This window comes from Hylobates moloch, unplaced genomic scaffold (assembly GCF_009828535.3).
Source record: "Hylobates moloch isolate HMO894 unplaced genomic scaffold, HMol_V3 SCAFFOLD_1, whole genome shotgun sequence".
Classification (NCBI taxonomy): Eukaryota; Metazoa; Chordata; class Mammalia; order Primates; family Hylobatidae; genus Hylobates; species Hylobates moloch.
The window spans coordinates 82,722,123-82,736,861 of NW_026652276.1; the positions used below are offsets into that span (position 1 = coordinate 82,722,123).

Below are 14,739 nucleotides of genomic sequence, written 5' to 3' on the forward strand. Positions count from 1 at the left end.
GAGGTCATGTTGTATAGCAAACACACTGCCATCCCACTCCTGGAAGCTTCTGGATTTACAAGTGTAGGGCCTCAGTGGTAATAATGAACCTTTAGACAATGTGCTTTCAAATCCACCCTATTTTGTTTTTACCAAATGTCAGAATCTCTGTTGCTATTTATGCCATAGAAAAATGGCTGAAGCAGCAGGATGTGCCATTCAGAGGATCAACAAGACCAGTGCCCTCATTATAGCTCTGTCACAGTCACCTCTAGGTCTTTGTTCCTGTCCGTGAAATAAGGACATTAGACAAGATGATCTCTAAAGGCCCTTCCAGCTTATAGGATCATGAGTATAACATCTGATATGTAACTGGCTATAGGAGGCCTTTTGGAAAGTCCCCCAGTTGGAGCCCGGGATGCACTTGACACAGCCTGCATTGGACTTCCCCTCTTGTGGGGAGTACACAGGAGGCTCTGAATATATTTTGAACCAGTTGTCTCGAAAATTTTATATCTCATTCAGGAAACAGCTTGCAGTTTCTTTGTCTGAAATTATGTATACTCTACAAACACATGTATATATGTTTATATGCACATATATACATACATATGCATATATAATGCATATGTAATGCGAATTACATATCACATATTCAATTCTTTATTAAAGTATTAAGGAGAAATTTGGACATAGTTTCCCAAATAAGGTAGTCACTTCGGCTCAATATCTTGGCCATTTAAGCAGCATGTCTGTGCACACACGTACACATACAGTGGTTTCTATGCAGGCTGTGGGCAAACCCTCTGTAGTCTGCCACTATGTTCAAATAAGCTTGTTTTCCATTAGCTCAGCATTCACAACATGTGCACACTGAGACCCATATCTCAGGCAGAGGGCAGTCAGGGACATGGGCGAAAACACAGCATTGTAATTGATAGAGATAAAAAGAGAGTGGAAAATAAGAAAGAGTGGAAGCTTCAACCAGCCTGAGTCATTTGGTGTGTTATGATTCCAATTTTATTGTGATCAAAATATGGTCTAAATGAGTGATGGCAGTCTCCATTTGGGCATATCCTAAGAGTATGCAAATTGACTTGCAGTATTTGTAAGCATTCTAAGTAATAGAAAACATTATGTCCTTACTTTATGATCACTAACATGTCTTTATCAACAGAAAATGGTTGTGAAAATAATTGGGAAAAGAACGAGCAGTTTGGAAGTTGCTACCAATTTAATACTCAGACGGCTCTTTCTTGGAAAGAAGCTTATGTTTCATGTCAGAATCAAGGAGCTGATTTACTGAGCATCAACAGTGCTGCTGAATTAACTTACCTTAAAGGTAGATTTTATTTGCATGTGATAGAGCAAATTGGCTAAAATGGTAAAGGTACTTCTTCTGTTTTCATATCCAGATATGTTTCTTTGTATGTATCTTTTCTGACCTCTCTTAGGATTTAAACTTCTACACTGAAACCCATAAGCAAAAAAGTACTGAATGTAATCATATTTCACCATTGAGAAATGTATGTTGTGATGGAAACTAAAGAGAGATTAATGTTCAGAAAACAAGGTTGGGTAGCAAGATTAAACTGCTACCCTAATCCTAAATGAAAGGATTTTTCAAAAAGTGAACAATTAAACTCTTTGAACATTGAAAAATAGAGAATTAAAGGAAGAGAAGGAAGATAGTTAAGTTATACTAGATGGCCTCAGTAAACGTCCTTACATTGAGTGAAAGGGTACAGTCCTCAGGGGCAAGGAGTGTTTTACTAAATCTTAAAGTGGATTTAATAACATGGACACAGAATGGATAAGACTTTGTTTTGTTTAGGGGATGGTAGTGGTATTTTTTTAATTTTTAATTATGAAAACTTAATAGATAAGAATAAATAAAAACTTTAAAAGACCATTTATCCTAAGAATTTAAGGATCACCTTGTTAATTTCAGTAACAAACCATATTGGAACTTTGATTGGAATTGTATTGAATCACAGATTCATTAAAAAGGAATTGGCCAGGTGCGGTGGCTCACACCTGCAATGCCAGCACTTTGAAAGGTAAAGGCAGGAGGATTACTTGAAGCCAGGGGTTTGAAACCAGCCTGGGCAGCAAAGTGAGACCACATCTCTACAAAAAAGAAATTTTTTTTAATTGGCTGTTGGCATGTGCCTGTAGTCCCAGCTGCTCTGGAGACTGAGGTAGAAGGATTGCTTGAGCCTAGGAGATTGAAGCTGCAGAGAGCTATGATGGCATCACTGCACTCCAGCCTGAGTGACAGAGGGAGACCTTGTCTTAAAAAATAAATAAATAAAAGGTATTGCAGTTTCAGTATTGTCTTCTCAACCATGAAAATGATATGCTTTTCTATTTATTTAGGACTTCTTTTATGTACTCAGTAAAATTCTATAATTCTTTCCATAGTCTTGTATATCTTTCAAAAGAAACTATATAAACAGAAATTTTAATATTATATTTAAAAATCAATGAACCTAAGTTACTGAGTCCCTGATGAGTTATTCTTTGAATGAAAGACAAACAATTGTAATATATGATAATGATGATGTGCCAGACAGACTACTAAATGCTTTTTATACATTATCTCATTTCATTCCATCTAACTACCTTATGAGGTGGACGTTATTGTTATCCTCATTTTGCAGATGAGGAATGTGAGGCTCAGAGAGGAAACATAACTTGTCCAAAGTCACCCACAAGTATTTAGCAGAGCCTAAATTTGAAGAGTCAGTTTGACTTGAAAACAAATTGTATCACACAGATAAATGGATTCACCTTTTATAAGACTGTAAGTTCTTTGCAGGCAGAAATGGGTCTCATGGGTTGTTTTTCACTTTTGCACAAAGCTATAAGCTTTATTGCTATATATTAAACAAACATGTATTGTCTAAGTAATTCAGATACATTCTGTCACACTATTTTATAATAACTGGAAATATTTGATAAATGCTTACTGTAAGCAAGCCCTACTCTCTCCAGATAAATCCGTTAATCATTACTACAACCTCATCAAACAAATGTTTTATCACTAGATAAGGAAACTGATCCTTAGAAATAATATACCCAACAGCATATAGCTAAGAAGTATCAGATTGGGATTTGAATATCAACATGTAGAATTGCAGAACTCTATTTATTTATTTGAAAGAGGGTCTCAATATGTTGCCCAGGCTGGTGTGCAGTGGATATTCACAGGTGTGATCAGAGCACACTATAGCCTCAAACTCCTGGGCTCAAGCGATCTTCCCACCTCAGTCTTCCAAGTAGCTAGGACTACAGGAGCACAGGATCATGCCCAGCTTACTTTTTTGTTATACTACATACCCCTCTTAGATATCTTTATCTCTTTTTATCATTAAAAGGCCACAGGTCTTTTGTCATTCTTTTTGTTTACAGCTTTATTCAGACCTCCTTTCTTACTCGTAGCCTTACCCTTTTCCTATATTGTGTGGCACTTGAATATTCAGATCTTTAGAATGAAAATCTGCCAAATAAGCTAAATGGGCTAGTGTTTGGCATTGGAGTTCTATTCCAGACCTCACTGAAGCCTTAGAAAAAATATCGTTGCGAATGAAAAGTGCCAATAAATTCAAGTTTCCTAGAATATTGACATTTGGAAACCGATGATTTCAGTGAAGGAGAAAAGTGCCAAAGTGTGACAATCAAATGTTGCATGATTCTTTATGCATCAGTTTTCTTTAATAACTCATGAAAGTAATGTAATATGGTAAAGGACCTTATTGTACCCTACTCCTGGCCAGACATGCCCCATATTTAATACATATCATTAATTTTAGAAGTATATCTGTTTCTAATGTTTCAAGTTCCTCTTCCAGTATGAAAGCTTCTTAGGCATATCAATACGCCTAATTATGACTATTGGTTTCCCAAGACCCAAGAAAACTGTGTTTTAACCTCTAAAACTCTGCTTGCTTGCTTTCTTTTGTTGTTGTTGTTGTTGTTGTTGTTGTTATTGTTGTTGTTGTTGAGACAGAGTCCTGCTCTGCCACCTAGGATGGAGTGCAGTGGCGCAATCTTGGCTCAGGGCAACCTCTGTCTCCTGGGTTCAAGCAATTCTCCTGCCTCAGCCTCCTGAGTAGCTGGGATTACAGGCGCCCACCACCACACCTGGCTAATTTTTGTATTTTTAGTAGAGACAGGGTTTCACCATGTTGGCCAGGCTGGTCTCAAACTCTTGACTTCAGGTGATCCACCCACCTTCTATCTTTCTTAATTGCTGATAGCATCTGGTCATCAAATAATAAATTTGAATGACCTATCTCCACTGTACCACGTGTGTGTGTGTGTGTGTGTGCCTCTCATTCTGTATCTCTAGTCTGAACAGGACCCTTTGGGCCCTAGAGCCATAAGCCATATATATATATTTTATATAATATATTTTATATATATATACATCCCATTGTCTATGAAACAGCTTCTATACATATTTCTGACACAGTCCCAGAAAAACTTGATCATTTGAGGGATCCATGGCTGTCTCCTTCTACTAGATTGAAATTCTCATGAGGGCAAGGACTTTGTCATTTCGGTTTTTATATCCCTAGAACCTGGCAAATAATATGTGTGCCTAATGAATTTAAATTGTCAGTCTAGAATACAGTCAGATCTTCCGAATCTAGAAGTACAATGGAAACTGCTTTTGATAAGTCTTCTATATTAATAAAAGAGGAGTAAAAATAGTGAGACAGCTACTCTAAGAAGCTTCTGTTCTTATCTTAGATGAAAGGGAATCTGACAAGCTAATAGGAGAGCAGAACTGAATTAACTTATCAGCCTTTGGGTTTCTCAATAGTCTGAAGATTTTTGTCTATTAGCATTGCCTGCCTTTGATGCATAGACAGCCTTCTACAGGGATTGCTGCCTTACAATCAAGGTCTGCAGATTTGTTTGTTATTAGTAGAATAAGTCTAATTTAGATAATAACTTAGGAAACTTTGTCACTTTTTAAAAATGTTTTAATTCTTACAGAAAAAGAAGGCATTGCTAAGATTTTCTGGATTGGTTTAAATCAGCTATACTCTGCTAGAGGCTGGGAATGGTCCGACCACAAACCATTAAACTTTCTCAACTGGGATCCAGGTAACTGCTCCTTCCCTACCCCCTCTGCACAGAACAAATCTTCAAAAAAGCAAAAGCTTCTCACTCACCAATAGCTTAGAAAAGTTTCACATCTTGGCAACTCTTATTATGGTTACTTCTCAGAGGAATTTTTTCTTCCTAAACCATTCTTAATTGTGGTACTGTTATTGCCAAGCTGAACCACACCATGGACAACTGAGCATTTGAACCTCTAGACCTTTAGAACAACCCTACATTTTTATGTAAGAGCAAAATGAGCTCCACCACATGGCCCAGGAGCCATTCTATGTCCCTAAAGGACTTGGCGTGTCTATAACTCACCCATGCTGTGTTTCATCTGCAGCTTAACCCTAATATGGAATTACCCGCTCGTTTTCAAACTCTTGGGGTCTCTCCCCACTATAGCACCCAAGTACTGACAATATAATGGTTGTATTTTATAATACAAATAAGTACCTCAAAGAAAGTCTTTTAGGGAATAAAACAAGCAAAATGCCACTTAGCCAAAAGACTTTCTTCCCAAAGGAAGGATTAGACAACTTTGAAAAATAAAATAAAATCTTAGGCTTATGACAAATGTAGAACCTAAAGTTAGCACTAATTTCAGTATAAAACTGCCTGCACACATAATAGGAAAACTGAGCTAAGAGCAATAAAATTCCAATTAGTCACTTTAGTTAATTTAGTTTGCTAAATTTCCTTATCGGCAAATGAAGTAATACTTTTATTATTTCAGTAAATAGAATATTTAAAGATAATTTAATCTTTAACTCAAGGCCTTAATGGCATGACAATGATAAATTAATATTTTTCTTTTATGGAGTAGCAGATTAAGAGTTACTAACCATATAATATGACCTGGAAGTCATTTGAGGAAAAAGTTTGGTTTTTGTTTTTAAAATTAACTACAACATATCATAATGTTTTCCCCTTAGATCCTATATTTTAGAAGAAAGACATATTTAAGCACATAATTATTCATTGAGGCTTATACATTTCAATTTAGTTAAGTTTTAACTATAATATGAGTTCCCATAAAAGCAAATTTAGGACTACAAATTATTCTTTCTGACACCATCCTGGCCCTAACTTTCTCATTCTAATGCTTTGAAAAATGTTCCCTTTTAAGACAGGCCCAGTGCACCTACTATAGGTGGCTCCAGCTGTGCAAGAATGGATGCTGAGTCTGGTCTGTGGCAGAGCTTTTCCTGTGAAGCTCAACTGCCCTATGTCTGCAGGAAACCATTAAATAATACAGTGGAGTTAACAGGTATCTTTCTCACATACTCATACAAATAGGTCTTAAAATCATAGTTTTGTGAAAACAAGTAAATCTTTTCCAACATCCATTTCTACCTTTCCTTCTCCTGATACTGACAGTACAGAAAAGTACTTGATTTTTAACCCTGTGGTTAGATATTATCAACCATATATGAATAAAGCTTTAGTTGAGGTAATGAAGAATATTAAATAAAAATATGTATGCACCCAGAAGAAGGCAGAGATATTCGAGACAGGAAATATACTTCTGTTCGTGTGTGGCTCTTTTTTCTCCAGAGCAGTGGTTCTCCAGGGGTGGTCCCCAGAGCAACAGCATCAGCATCACCTCTTCCTGTTAGAAATGCAAGCTCTCAGGACCCACCCCGGATTTGCTGCATCAGAAACTACAGGATGGGGTCCAGCAATCTGTATTTTAAGAAGCTCTCCAGGTGGTTCTGATGCATATTCAAGTCTGAGAACCACTGCAGTGCATGCCTCCGTAATGAGGCAAAACCTATGGACACAGGAGTAAGCCCAGGCTTCTCTGCCCTGTGCCCCACAGCACCCGGCCCTCTTCCATCCTTCTCTGTCAGGCAAGTCTTTGCATTGAAAAATCAAGTAAAAAAGGAGAGGTGCAGAGGGACAAAATGTGTACAATGAGGGAGTTTTTCCAGGGAGTTTGGGGATGAAAGAGACACAAGAACAGCTGAAGTTTTTGAGGAGTGGAAGGGTGTGAGGAGTTTTTGAAAGAATGGAGAAGAGGAGTGTATTGACTGTCAAGCACAGGGCCTGATGTATACCTGGTATTTAATTACATCCTCGCCAAATGAGAGAAACTAGTGCTCAAAATTGGAGGGATGTATTCATCTGTTTTCATGCTACTGATAAAGACATACCCAAGACTGGGAAGAAAAAGAGGTTTAATGGACTTACAGTCTCACGTGACTGGGGAGGTCTCACAATCATGGCGGAAGGCAAGGAGGAGCAAGTCACATCTTACATGAATGGTGGCAGGCAAAGAAAGAGCTTGTGCAGGAAAACTCCCCCTTATAAAATCGCCAGATCTCGTGAGACTTATTCACTATCACGAGAACAGCACAGAAGAGACCTGCCCCCATGATTCAATTACCTTTCACCAGGTCCCTCCCATAACACATGGGAATTTAAGGTGATATTTGGGTGAGGACACAGCCAAACCATGTCAAGGGGAAAGAATGATTTTTAAATGTCCTGCTTTAAGGAACTATGAGTGAAGGGAATAAAGCATCCAAATGTCTTGTCATCTAAAAAGGAGCATAGAGCAATTTTTAAGGAAAAACTAGATATAAAATAAAGAATGTGAGGGGATATTTTAAGATAATAGGGGAAATGAACATTTGTCTTCCAAGTTGATTCAAACCAAATTTAGTCCATACAACAAAAGGCATAATAGAAAAGCCAGCACAAATGAAAATAAACTAGAGCAATTGATGATAGATTAAGTAAATATCTTGCAGTAGCAATTATTAAATAAATCATGATGTTTCCACATGATTGAATAATATGCATTTACTAAAATAACTGTGCCAGCAGGAAAATACAAAGAACAAAACCAAATGATATGCCTACTTATCATTTTAATCTTGTAAAAATATGTATTCATTGAGACAAAGACTAGAATATGAAAATGATTGCATTAAGTTCCATTACGGGTGACATTTTTCCTCTGTTCCTTTATCATAATTATAAAATATAACAATAATACATGCTATTTCAGAATATTAAAGTTAATTGAGTTATCTTGCAAGTGTAAGAGGCTAGCTGAATCTGAATCACTTTATCCTTCAGTAAAAAAACAAACTGTCCACATTTTTAAGATGCTGTGTTTTCTTACAACAGATATTCCAAATGCTTCTAAATCAGTGAAGTCTCAGTAACCAACTCACTTTCTGGTTTTGTTAACAGGGGTAGAAGTATTCTGTAGGGTTTCATACTTCATTCTTTTTTTCTAATCTGGAAAGATTAGACCTTCGATTGTGAGCTTTATCATGGTCAAAACAGAATCACTAATTCCATGAGGACCATCTGTCTAGCAGAGGGGAGGAAAGAAGTCCAGGGGTAACCTTTGCCCTCTCATCTCTTTGATGTGAAGTGTATAAATGTCTTATTCTGTCCCTTAAATCTCTGCCTGTCCTTTGTTCAACAGTGAGCATTAATCTACATCCCCTTGCTAAGCTGGCCATACAAGAAAAGGAGGCTTGCCCTCTTATAATCTTCTCAAGGACAGACACTAGAGGGAAACCTAACAAATTCCATACCCAGGAAAAGATTTGTCAGAAGCTGACTTAAGGCACATCTTTCTACTGTCTACTTGGACTGAGGGCAATCTCTCCCTTGATTGTGTCCAAACCCTTTAATAGTCTGTGCTCAGCCATATAGCACATTGAAGCATGTTAAAGTCACATCATTTTCTGAATCCCAGCAGGAATTCCTATGATGCCATATATACCTCATTTATGTGGTAGGCACCACATGAATTCATGTCACTGTAGCAGCTGACATCACGTTCCCCAGTTTTCCAGGACCCTCATTATTCAAGAAAAAAGAATTTGCAATGTTATTGATTCAAAATAGATGTGTCTTTACTGGAATATAAATAGCTGCTTTTCTCCCAGATGTCTGGACATACTCAGATACCCGCTGTGATGCAGGCTGGCTGCCAAATAATGGATTTTGCTATCTGCTGGTAAATGAAAGTAATTCCTGGGATAAGGCACATGCGAAATGCAAAGCCTTCAGTAGTGACCTAATCAGCATTCATTCTCTAGCAGACGTGGAGGTGGTTGTCACAAAACTCCATAATGAGGGTAAGTTTTTAAAAATACCCTATATGAGAGGCTTAAGCCATTTTAAAGTATCCCTGGTTTTAGACTCTTGGTGGGAATGAAAAGCTTACAGTTTGATCTCACAGGTCAGCCCTGTCAGATAGGATTGTCTCTGGTGATGGAACTGTTCTACAAATGGTCTAGTATGGTGGTCACTAGCAACATGCAGCTTCTGAGCAGTTGGCATGTAGCCAGGGCAACTGAGGAACTGAATTATTACTTTTATTTCATTTTAATTAATTTGAGTGGCCGCATGTGCCTAGTGGCAACCAATTTGACAGTACTGCCATTGATTGAATGATTTCCCTCTTCTCATGAGCTAAATTCTATTTAAGTTGCTCAAAAAACTTAAGTGGATAATTACTTCACTTTTGTAATTATTTGAAAGCTAAAGACTGGTAAAGGAAAATATACTAGACGGACAGTATTATGATATCTTCCTAGAATTCGCTATAATAGCTAAGAGTAGGTACCTACTCAGTGCCAGTCTGGTGCTCCTTGTTTCACTTGTGAAGGCAGCAGTGGACAGTATTTCTATTCAAATTGGGATATGTATGATTGTATTTATAGAATTTCATTCATCCCACAAAGCAAAGTTTGTCTACACCAGATATCAGGAACACCCAGCCTGCAGATGTTCTACCTGTGTACTTTACTTGCATAAGTGACTTGAAAAGCCTTCATTACCCAACCTGCCTGTCTTATCAACATATTAATAACCGAATTAAGAATACTACAAAGGCTCTTAAAACTCCGTATCAGAGTGTAAAAATTCGTATAACAATGTACATATTAAAGTATATAATTGAGCAAAACCAAACAAATAAAACATTTTTCTTTTAGATATCAAAGAAGAAGTGTGGATAGGCCTTAAGAACATAAACATACCAACTTTATTTCAGTGGTCAGATGGTACTGAAGTTACTCTAACATATTGGGATGAGAATGAGCCAAATGTTCCCTACAATAAGACGCCCAACTGTGTTTCCTACTTAGGAGAGGTAGGAAACCTCCTATGGTTTCTTTATATTCTTACTGTTCTACCTAGTGATAATATTAAGACTTCTTTGGTTGGGAAGTTTGTGTATAAGCTGGAAAAGAAAAGGTAAGAGCCCTCTGGATCAGGGTACAGGGCCACAGACCATTACCAGTTAAGAATTGGGCCGCACTGCTGTGCGGCGGGTAAGCAAGCATTACTGCCTGAACTCCGCCTCCTGTCAGATCGACAGCAGCATTAGATTCTCATAGGAGGGTGAACCCTATTATGAACTGCACATGCAAGGGATCTAGTTGCACTTCCTTGTGGAACAGTTTCATCCCAAAATTATCGTCTTCCCCACCCTCTGTGGAAAAAAATGTCTTCCACAAAACTAGTCCCTGGTGCCAAAGGTTGGCAAAAAATAATCTAAAGTCTGGATTGTCTTTCTGGTAGCTACTTTAAAAAGGTAAAGAAAAGCAATTACTAAATAAGCAACCTACATCCTATCTGAGAGCATCTTTTCTGGTCTCAAACAGATACAGAGAATCCCTTTAGAACTCACATTCTTGTGCTGACTGATTCTAGCAACCTCCTTTCTCTCAGGACCAGGGCCTGTACCCACCTTTCTGCCATCAATGTGATATTTGGCAGATAGCCACAATTTAACCTGAAAAATCCCATCTTCCAAATTCATGTTCAGATTGTTTTATATCAATACTACTTTGAGAAGTGAAAAAATGATTTTATTTAAAAACTAGGCCTAACATTTTTCAGAAACCACCTTACTCTTATAGAATGCTTAAACATTTTTTGAACATCTTTTACTTAATAATCCAAAACAGGCTGTGTCTTGAGCAGAAAAGATATATGTACCTCTATGTTTTGTTTGTATCACTTTCCTGTGGACCCCTAATTGGTTATGAAAGTGACTGTGTCACTCAGACATCTAAAGAGACTTAAGTGGAAGCAATAAATATTATGTGTATTTAAAAGAAGTTTAGAAAGGTGTCACATTTGATGCTCCATTTAAAAGGATATCCAACGTGTCTTTAGAAGAACATCAGAAATGGAAAAGGGTTCCCATGGGCAAGAGTGAATTGATGGCCTACCTAGACAGCATTCCGATGTTCAAAACTGACCCTTATCACAATCGACTTATTAAAATTTAATTCAAACAAAGCAAAGTGACTTAGTCAATTAAGCAAATTAATGTTAAGTAGCATATTTGAAAGAGAGAATTTTGAAGTCCAGATTGAAGTAGAATTGAAAGAAACTTTTGACCTAGAATTTGTGGAGAATAGCTATTTTAGCCACCATCATCATTTTACACGTGAGGAAACTGAGAAAGGGAGGTTGATGATGTACCTGAAAGTTTCAAACTTTGGCTGTGCCATTCTAGTCTAGAAGACTAGAATGCTGGAGCTGTGCGCTGAGTTCTTCTCTCTTCAACTTTATACTAAGTGTCCTTTGATGGTTTTATTGCTACTCTTATAAGAAAATGAAATTTATCCACAATGTGACCTGGAGGTGATGCTGAGGTAACTGGCTGTGAGCCATCACTTTGCAGGACTGTTGAGTAGCATTTCCTAGGAGTGTGTTCTCACATTTGATAATTCATTTATATTCATTTCTCTCTCTCTCTGTCTCTCATAGTTTTTGTGAGTTCAGTTCTGAATATGCGGTAAATAATTTCCTTTCCAAGCAAATGTTTTTGTCTCCTTTCAAAGCTAGGTCAGTGGAAAGTCCAATCATGTGAGGAGAAACTAAAATATGTATGCAAGAGAAAGGGAGAAAAACTGAATGACGCAAGTTCTGATAAGATGTGTCCTCCAGATGAGGTAGGTAAAATCCCTATGTAAATTTTCTCAAGCAGTATTACAACTTCTTGGTTAGAAATGGTAGCTGAGACTTAAATAATTCAGACTTATAAAATAGAGGAAACTACTAGCTTCTGTTCATTTAAGTTAGAACAAGCCAGCTGTGAGTCATAGCATATTGGCCTTCTTACAGAAGCAGAAATTTGAAAATTTCTATAAATATTTGTAGAATTACTACCCTCAAGGCTGATGTCTTTACTTCCCCCACTAATATTATCAATATTCAAAAAAATTCATCCAGTGAATATTATACTCTTACGATGAGCCAGCCACCAAGGATAAAGAGAATTAACCCATACCTTTTGTCTGACACAGGCCCACAGTCTTGTGGAGGTTATCTGTGAAATGGCATCCTGCCCTCATCACATGTATGAATTCAATAGCCATGTCCTCAATTTCCACAAGTTCTAAGATGTTATCAATGTAGCAGAAACATGCTTGCCAGACGGGACACCATCAAGTCTGGAAAACAGTTTGACAATATTTTTCCTCTGATTTAGGGCTGGAAGAGACATGGAGAAACCTGTTACAAGATTTACGAGGATGAGGTCCCTTTTGGAACAAACTGCAATCTGACTATCACTAGCAGGTGTGACCGTCAGTAAACTTGTACTCATAAACTTTCAACTCTGAGTTCTTTTGCTAAACAGCCTTCCTAAGTAAAAGGTGCATTTTCAAATAGAGTCAATCATTGTGAAACACTTGCCAATTGGATTCTCCTTTTGTAGATTTGAGCAAGAATACCTAAATGATTTGATGAAAAAGTATGATAAATCTCTAAGAAAATACTTCTGGACTGGCCTGAGAGATGTAGATTCTCGTGGAGAGTATAGTTGGGCAACTGTTGGTGGAAGAAGGCGGGCTGTAACCTTTTCCAACTGGAATTTTCTTGAGCCAGGTGAGTGTCTTAATCCTTAAAGTAGTAGTATACTGTGACTAGTGAAAGGCAGCACTCCCAAAGATGTTCCTCACTTACTTTTGAAATGTGAGGGACATGATGATCTTCAGGATTGGAGTTTATCTATGGAACCATAAATAGAAGCAGTGGCTATGTCTTCCCTATTATGTCCTTGGGGATAATCCAATGAAAGAAGTTCAAAAACTTAGTTCTCCCAAACCACCATCTAATGGCTCAGAGCTAGAAGCACCAGTGTGGGTTTTTTAAATCATTTCTATGTAAATCTCAAATAGAATCTAGAAGCTCCCATGTGAGGCTCTTTACATTTTCATCTCTCTGCTTCTTAACCTTTTTTCAAAACTGAATGTGTTTTCTTCCATTATTCTCAATGGGTAAGAATTATGGAGCCTATCTTGTATTATTTATTTTGTTTTTGTTTTTGTTTTGAGATGGAGTCTCGCTCTGTTGCCCAGGCTAGAGTGCAGTGGTGTGATCTCGGCTCACTGCAACCTCTGCCTCCCAGGTTCAAGTGATTCTTCTGCCTCAGCCTCCCAAGTAGCTGGGATTACAGGTGCATGCCAACATGCCCAGCTAATTTTTGTATTTCTGTAGAGATGGGATTTTAACATGTTGGCCAGGCTGGTCTCGATCTCCTGACCCCAAGTAATCCACCCGCCTCAGCCTCCCAAAGTGCTGGGATTGCAGGTGTGAGCCACTGTGCCTGGCCTCTTATTTATTTTGAAAGTTAGTTCTTCTTTCTCCAACCAGCCTAAAGCGTTGACCATAATTTGCCATAGAATCAGAACACTTAAGCTGGAAAGGACCTCAGAAATACTTTTAGAGTTAAGAAAACAGAGACTTTAAAAGGTGATTTACTTGACAAAGATCATCTGGTTATTGAATTAATAAAATCCAGAGTTCCTGATTTTTAAGCCAGTGGCTTTGAATAAGACAGCAGTATAAAGCATTCTACTTTTCACCCTGTGAATTATTTATATTTTATTGTGTTGGTCTAATGTGATCACAAAGACTATTTTTTATAACACAGAGATTGGAAAATATGAGCTTACAATTGAACATGATATTTGAAATAGAAAATGCCCACAAAAGTTAGGACACATAGTCATCACCATCAACATGAGTGATGTTGCTAGTAACAAAGTCATCCTGGTTAAATCTCATCTTAGATTAGGAACACTCTAATGGATAAAGCACATAGATCTCTTTTTTTTTTTTTTTTTTTTTTTTTTTTTTTTTTTTTTTTCGAGATGGAGTTTTGCTATTCTTGCCCAGGCTGGAGTGCAATGGCGTGATCTCGGCTCACTGTAACCTCTGCCTCCCGTGTACAAACAATCCTCCTGCCTCAGCCTCCCAAGTAGCTGGGATTACAGGCACCTGCCACCATGCCCAGCTAATTTTTTTTTTTTGTATTTTAGTAGAGACAGAGTTTCACCATGTTGGCCAGGCTGGTCTCAAACTCCTTACCTCAGGTGATCTACCCACCTCAGCCTCCCAAAGTGCTGGGATTACAGGCATGAGCCACCGTGCCTGGCCAGATTTGTTTTATAGACACTCAGACATCTTAGTGTAAAGGTGACGTTCTTGATAACTAAGTATTGGTGGTTGGAGAGGTGCTTCGGAAGTGGCTACCACGACTACTTCCTCCATTCTATGGCCAGAAAGCCTATGTGAAGCTCTCTTTACCATTATTGCTCCCATCCTCAGCCAATTTGGTCTATCATGGGCACACTACGGTTAGGAGGG

General features: G+C 37.9%; 1 protein-coding gene across 2 annotated transcripts in view; it reads left to right on the forward strand.

Moving 5' to 3' along the window:
* LY75 (lymphocyte antigen 75) overlaps nt 1-14,739 on the forward strand; it is a 101,909-nt gene that overhangs the window by 13,135 nt on the left and 74,035 nt on the right. For both annotated transcript variants that reach the window (XM_032755595.2, XM_058441718.1), the window contains exons 4-11: nt 1,157-1,321; nt 4,987-5,097; nt 6,227-6,367; nt 9,012-9,203; nt 10,065-10,222; nt 11,928-12,038; nt 12,578-12,666; nt 12,806-12,975. In XM_032755595.2, coding sequence (XP_032611486.1) covers nt 1,157-1,321; nt 4,987-5,097; nt 6,227-6,367; nt 9,012-9,203; nt 10,065-10,222; nt 11,928-12,038; nt 12,578-12,666; nt 12,806-12,975 — 1,137 coding nt within the window. The remainder of the gene's footprint in view (nt 1-1,156; nt 1,322-4,986; nt 5,098-6,226; nt 6,368-9,011; nt 9,204-10,064; nt 10,223-11,927; nt 12,039-12,577; nt 12,667-12,805; nt 12,976-14,739) is intronic.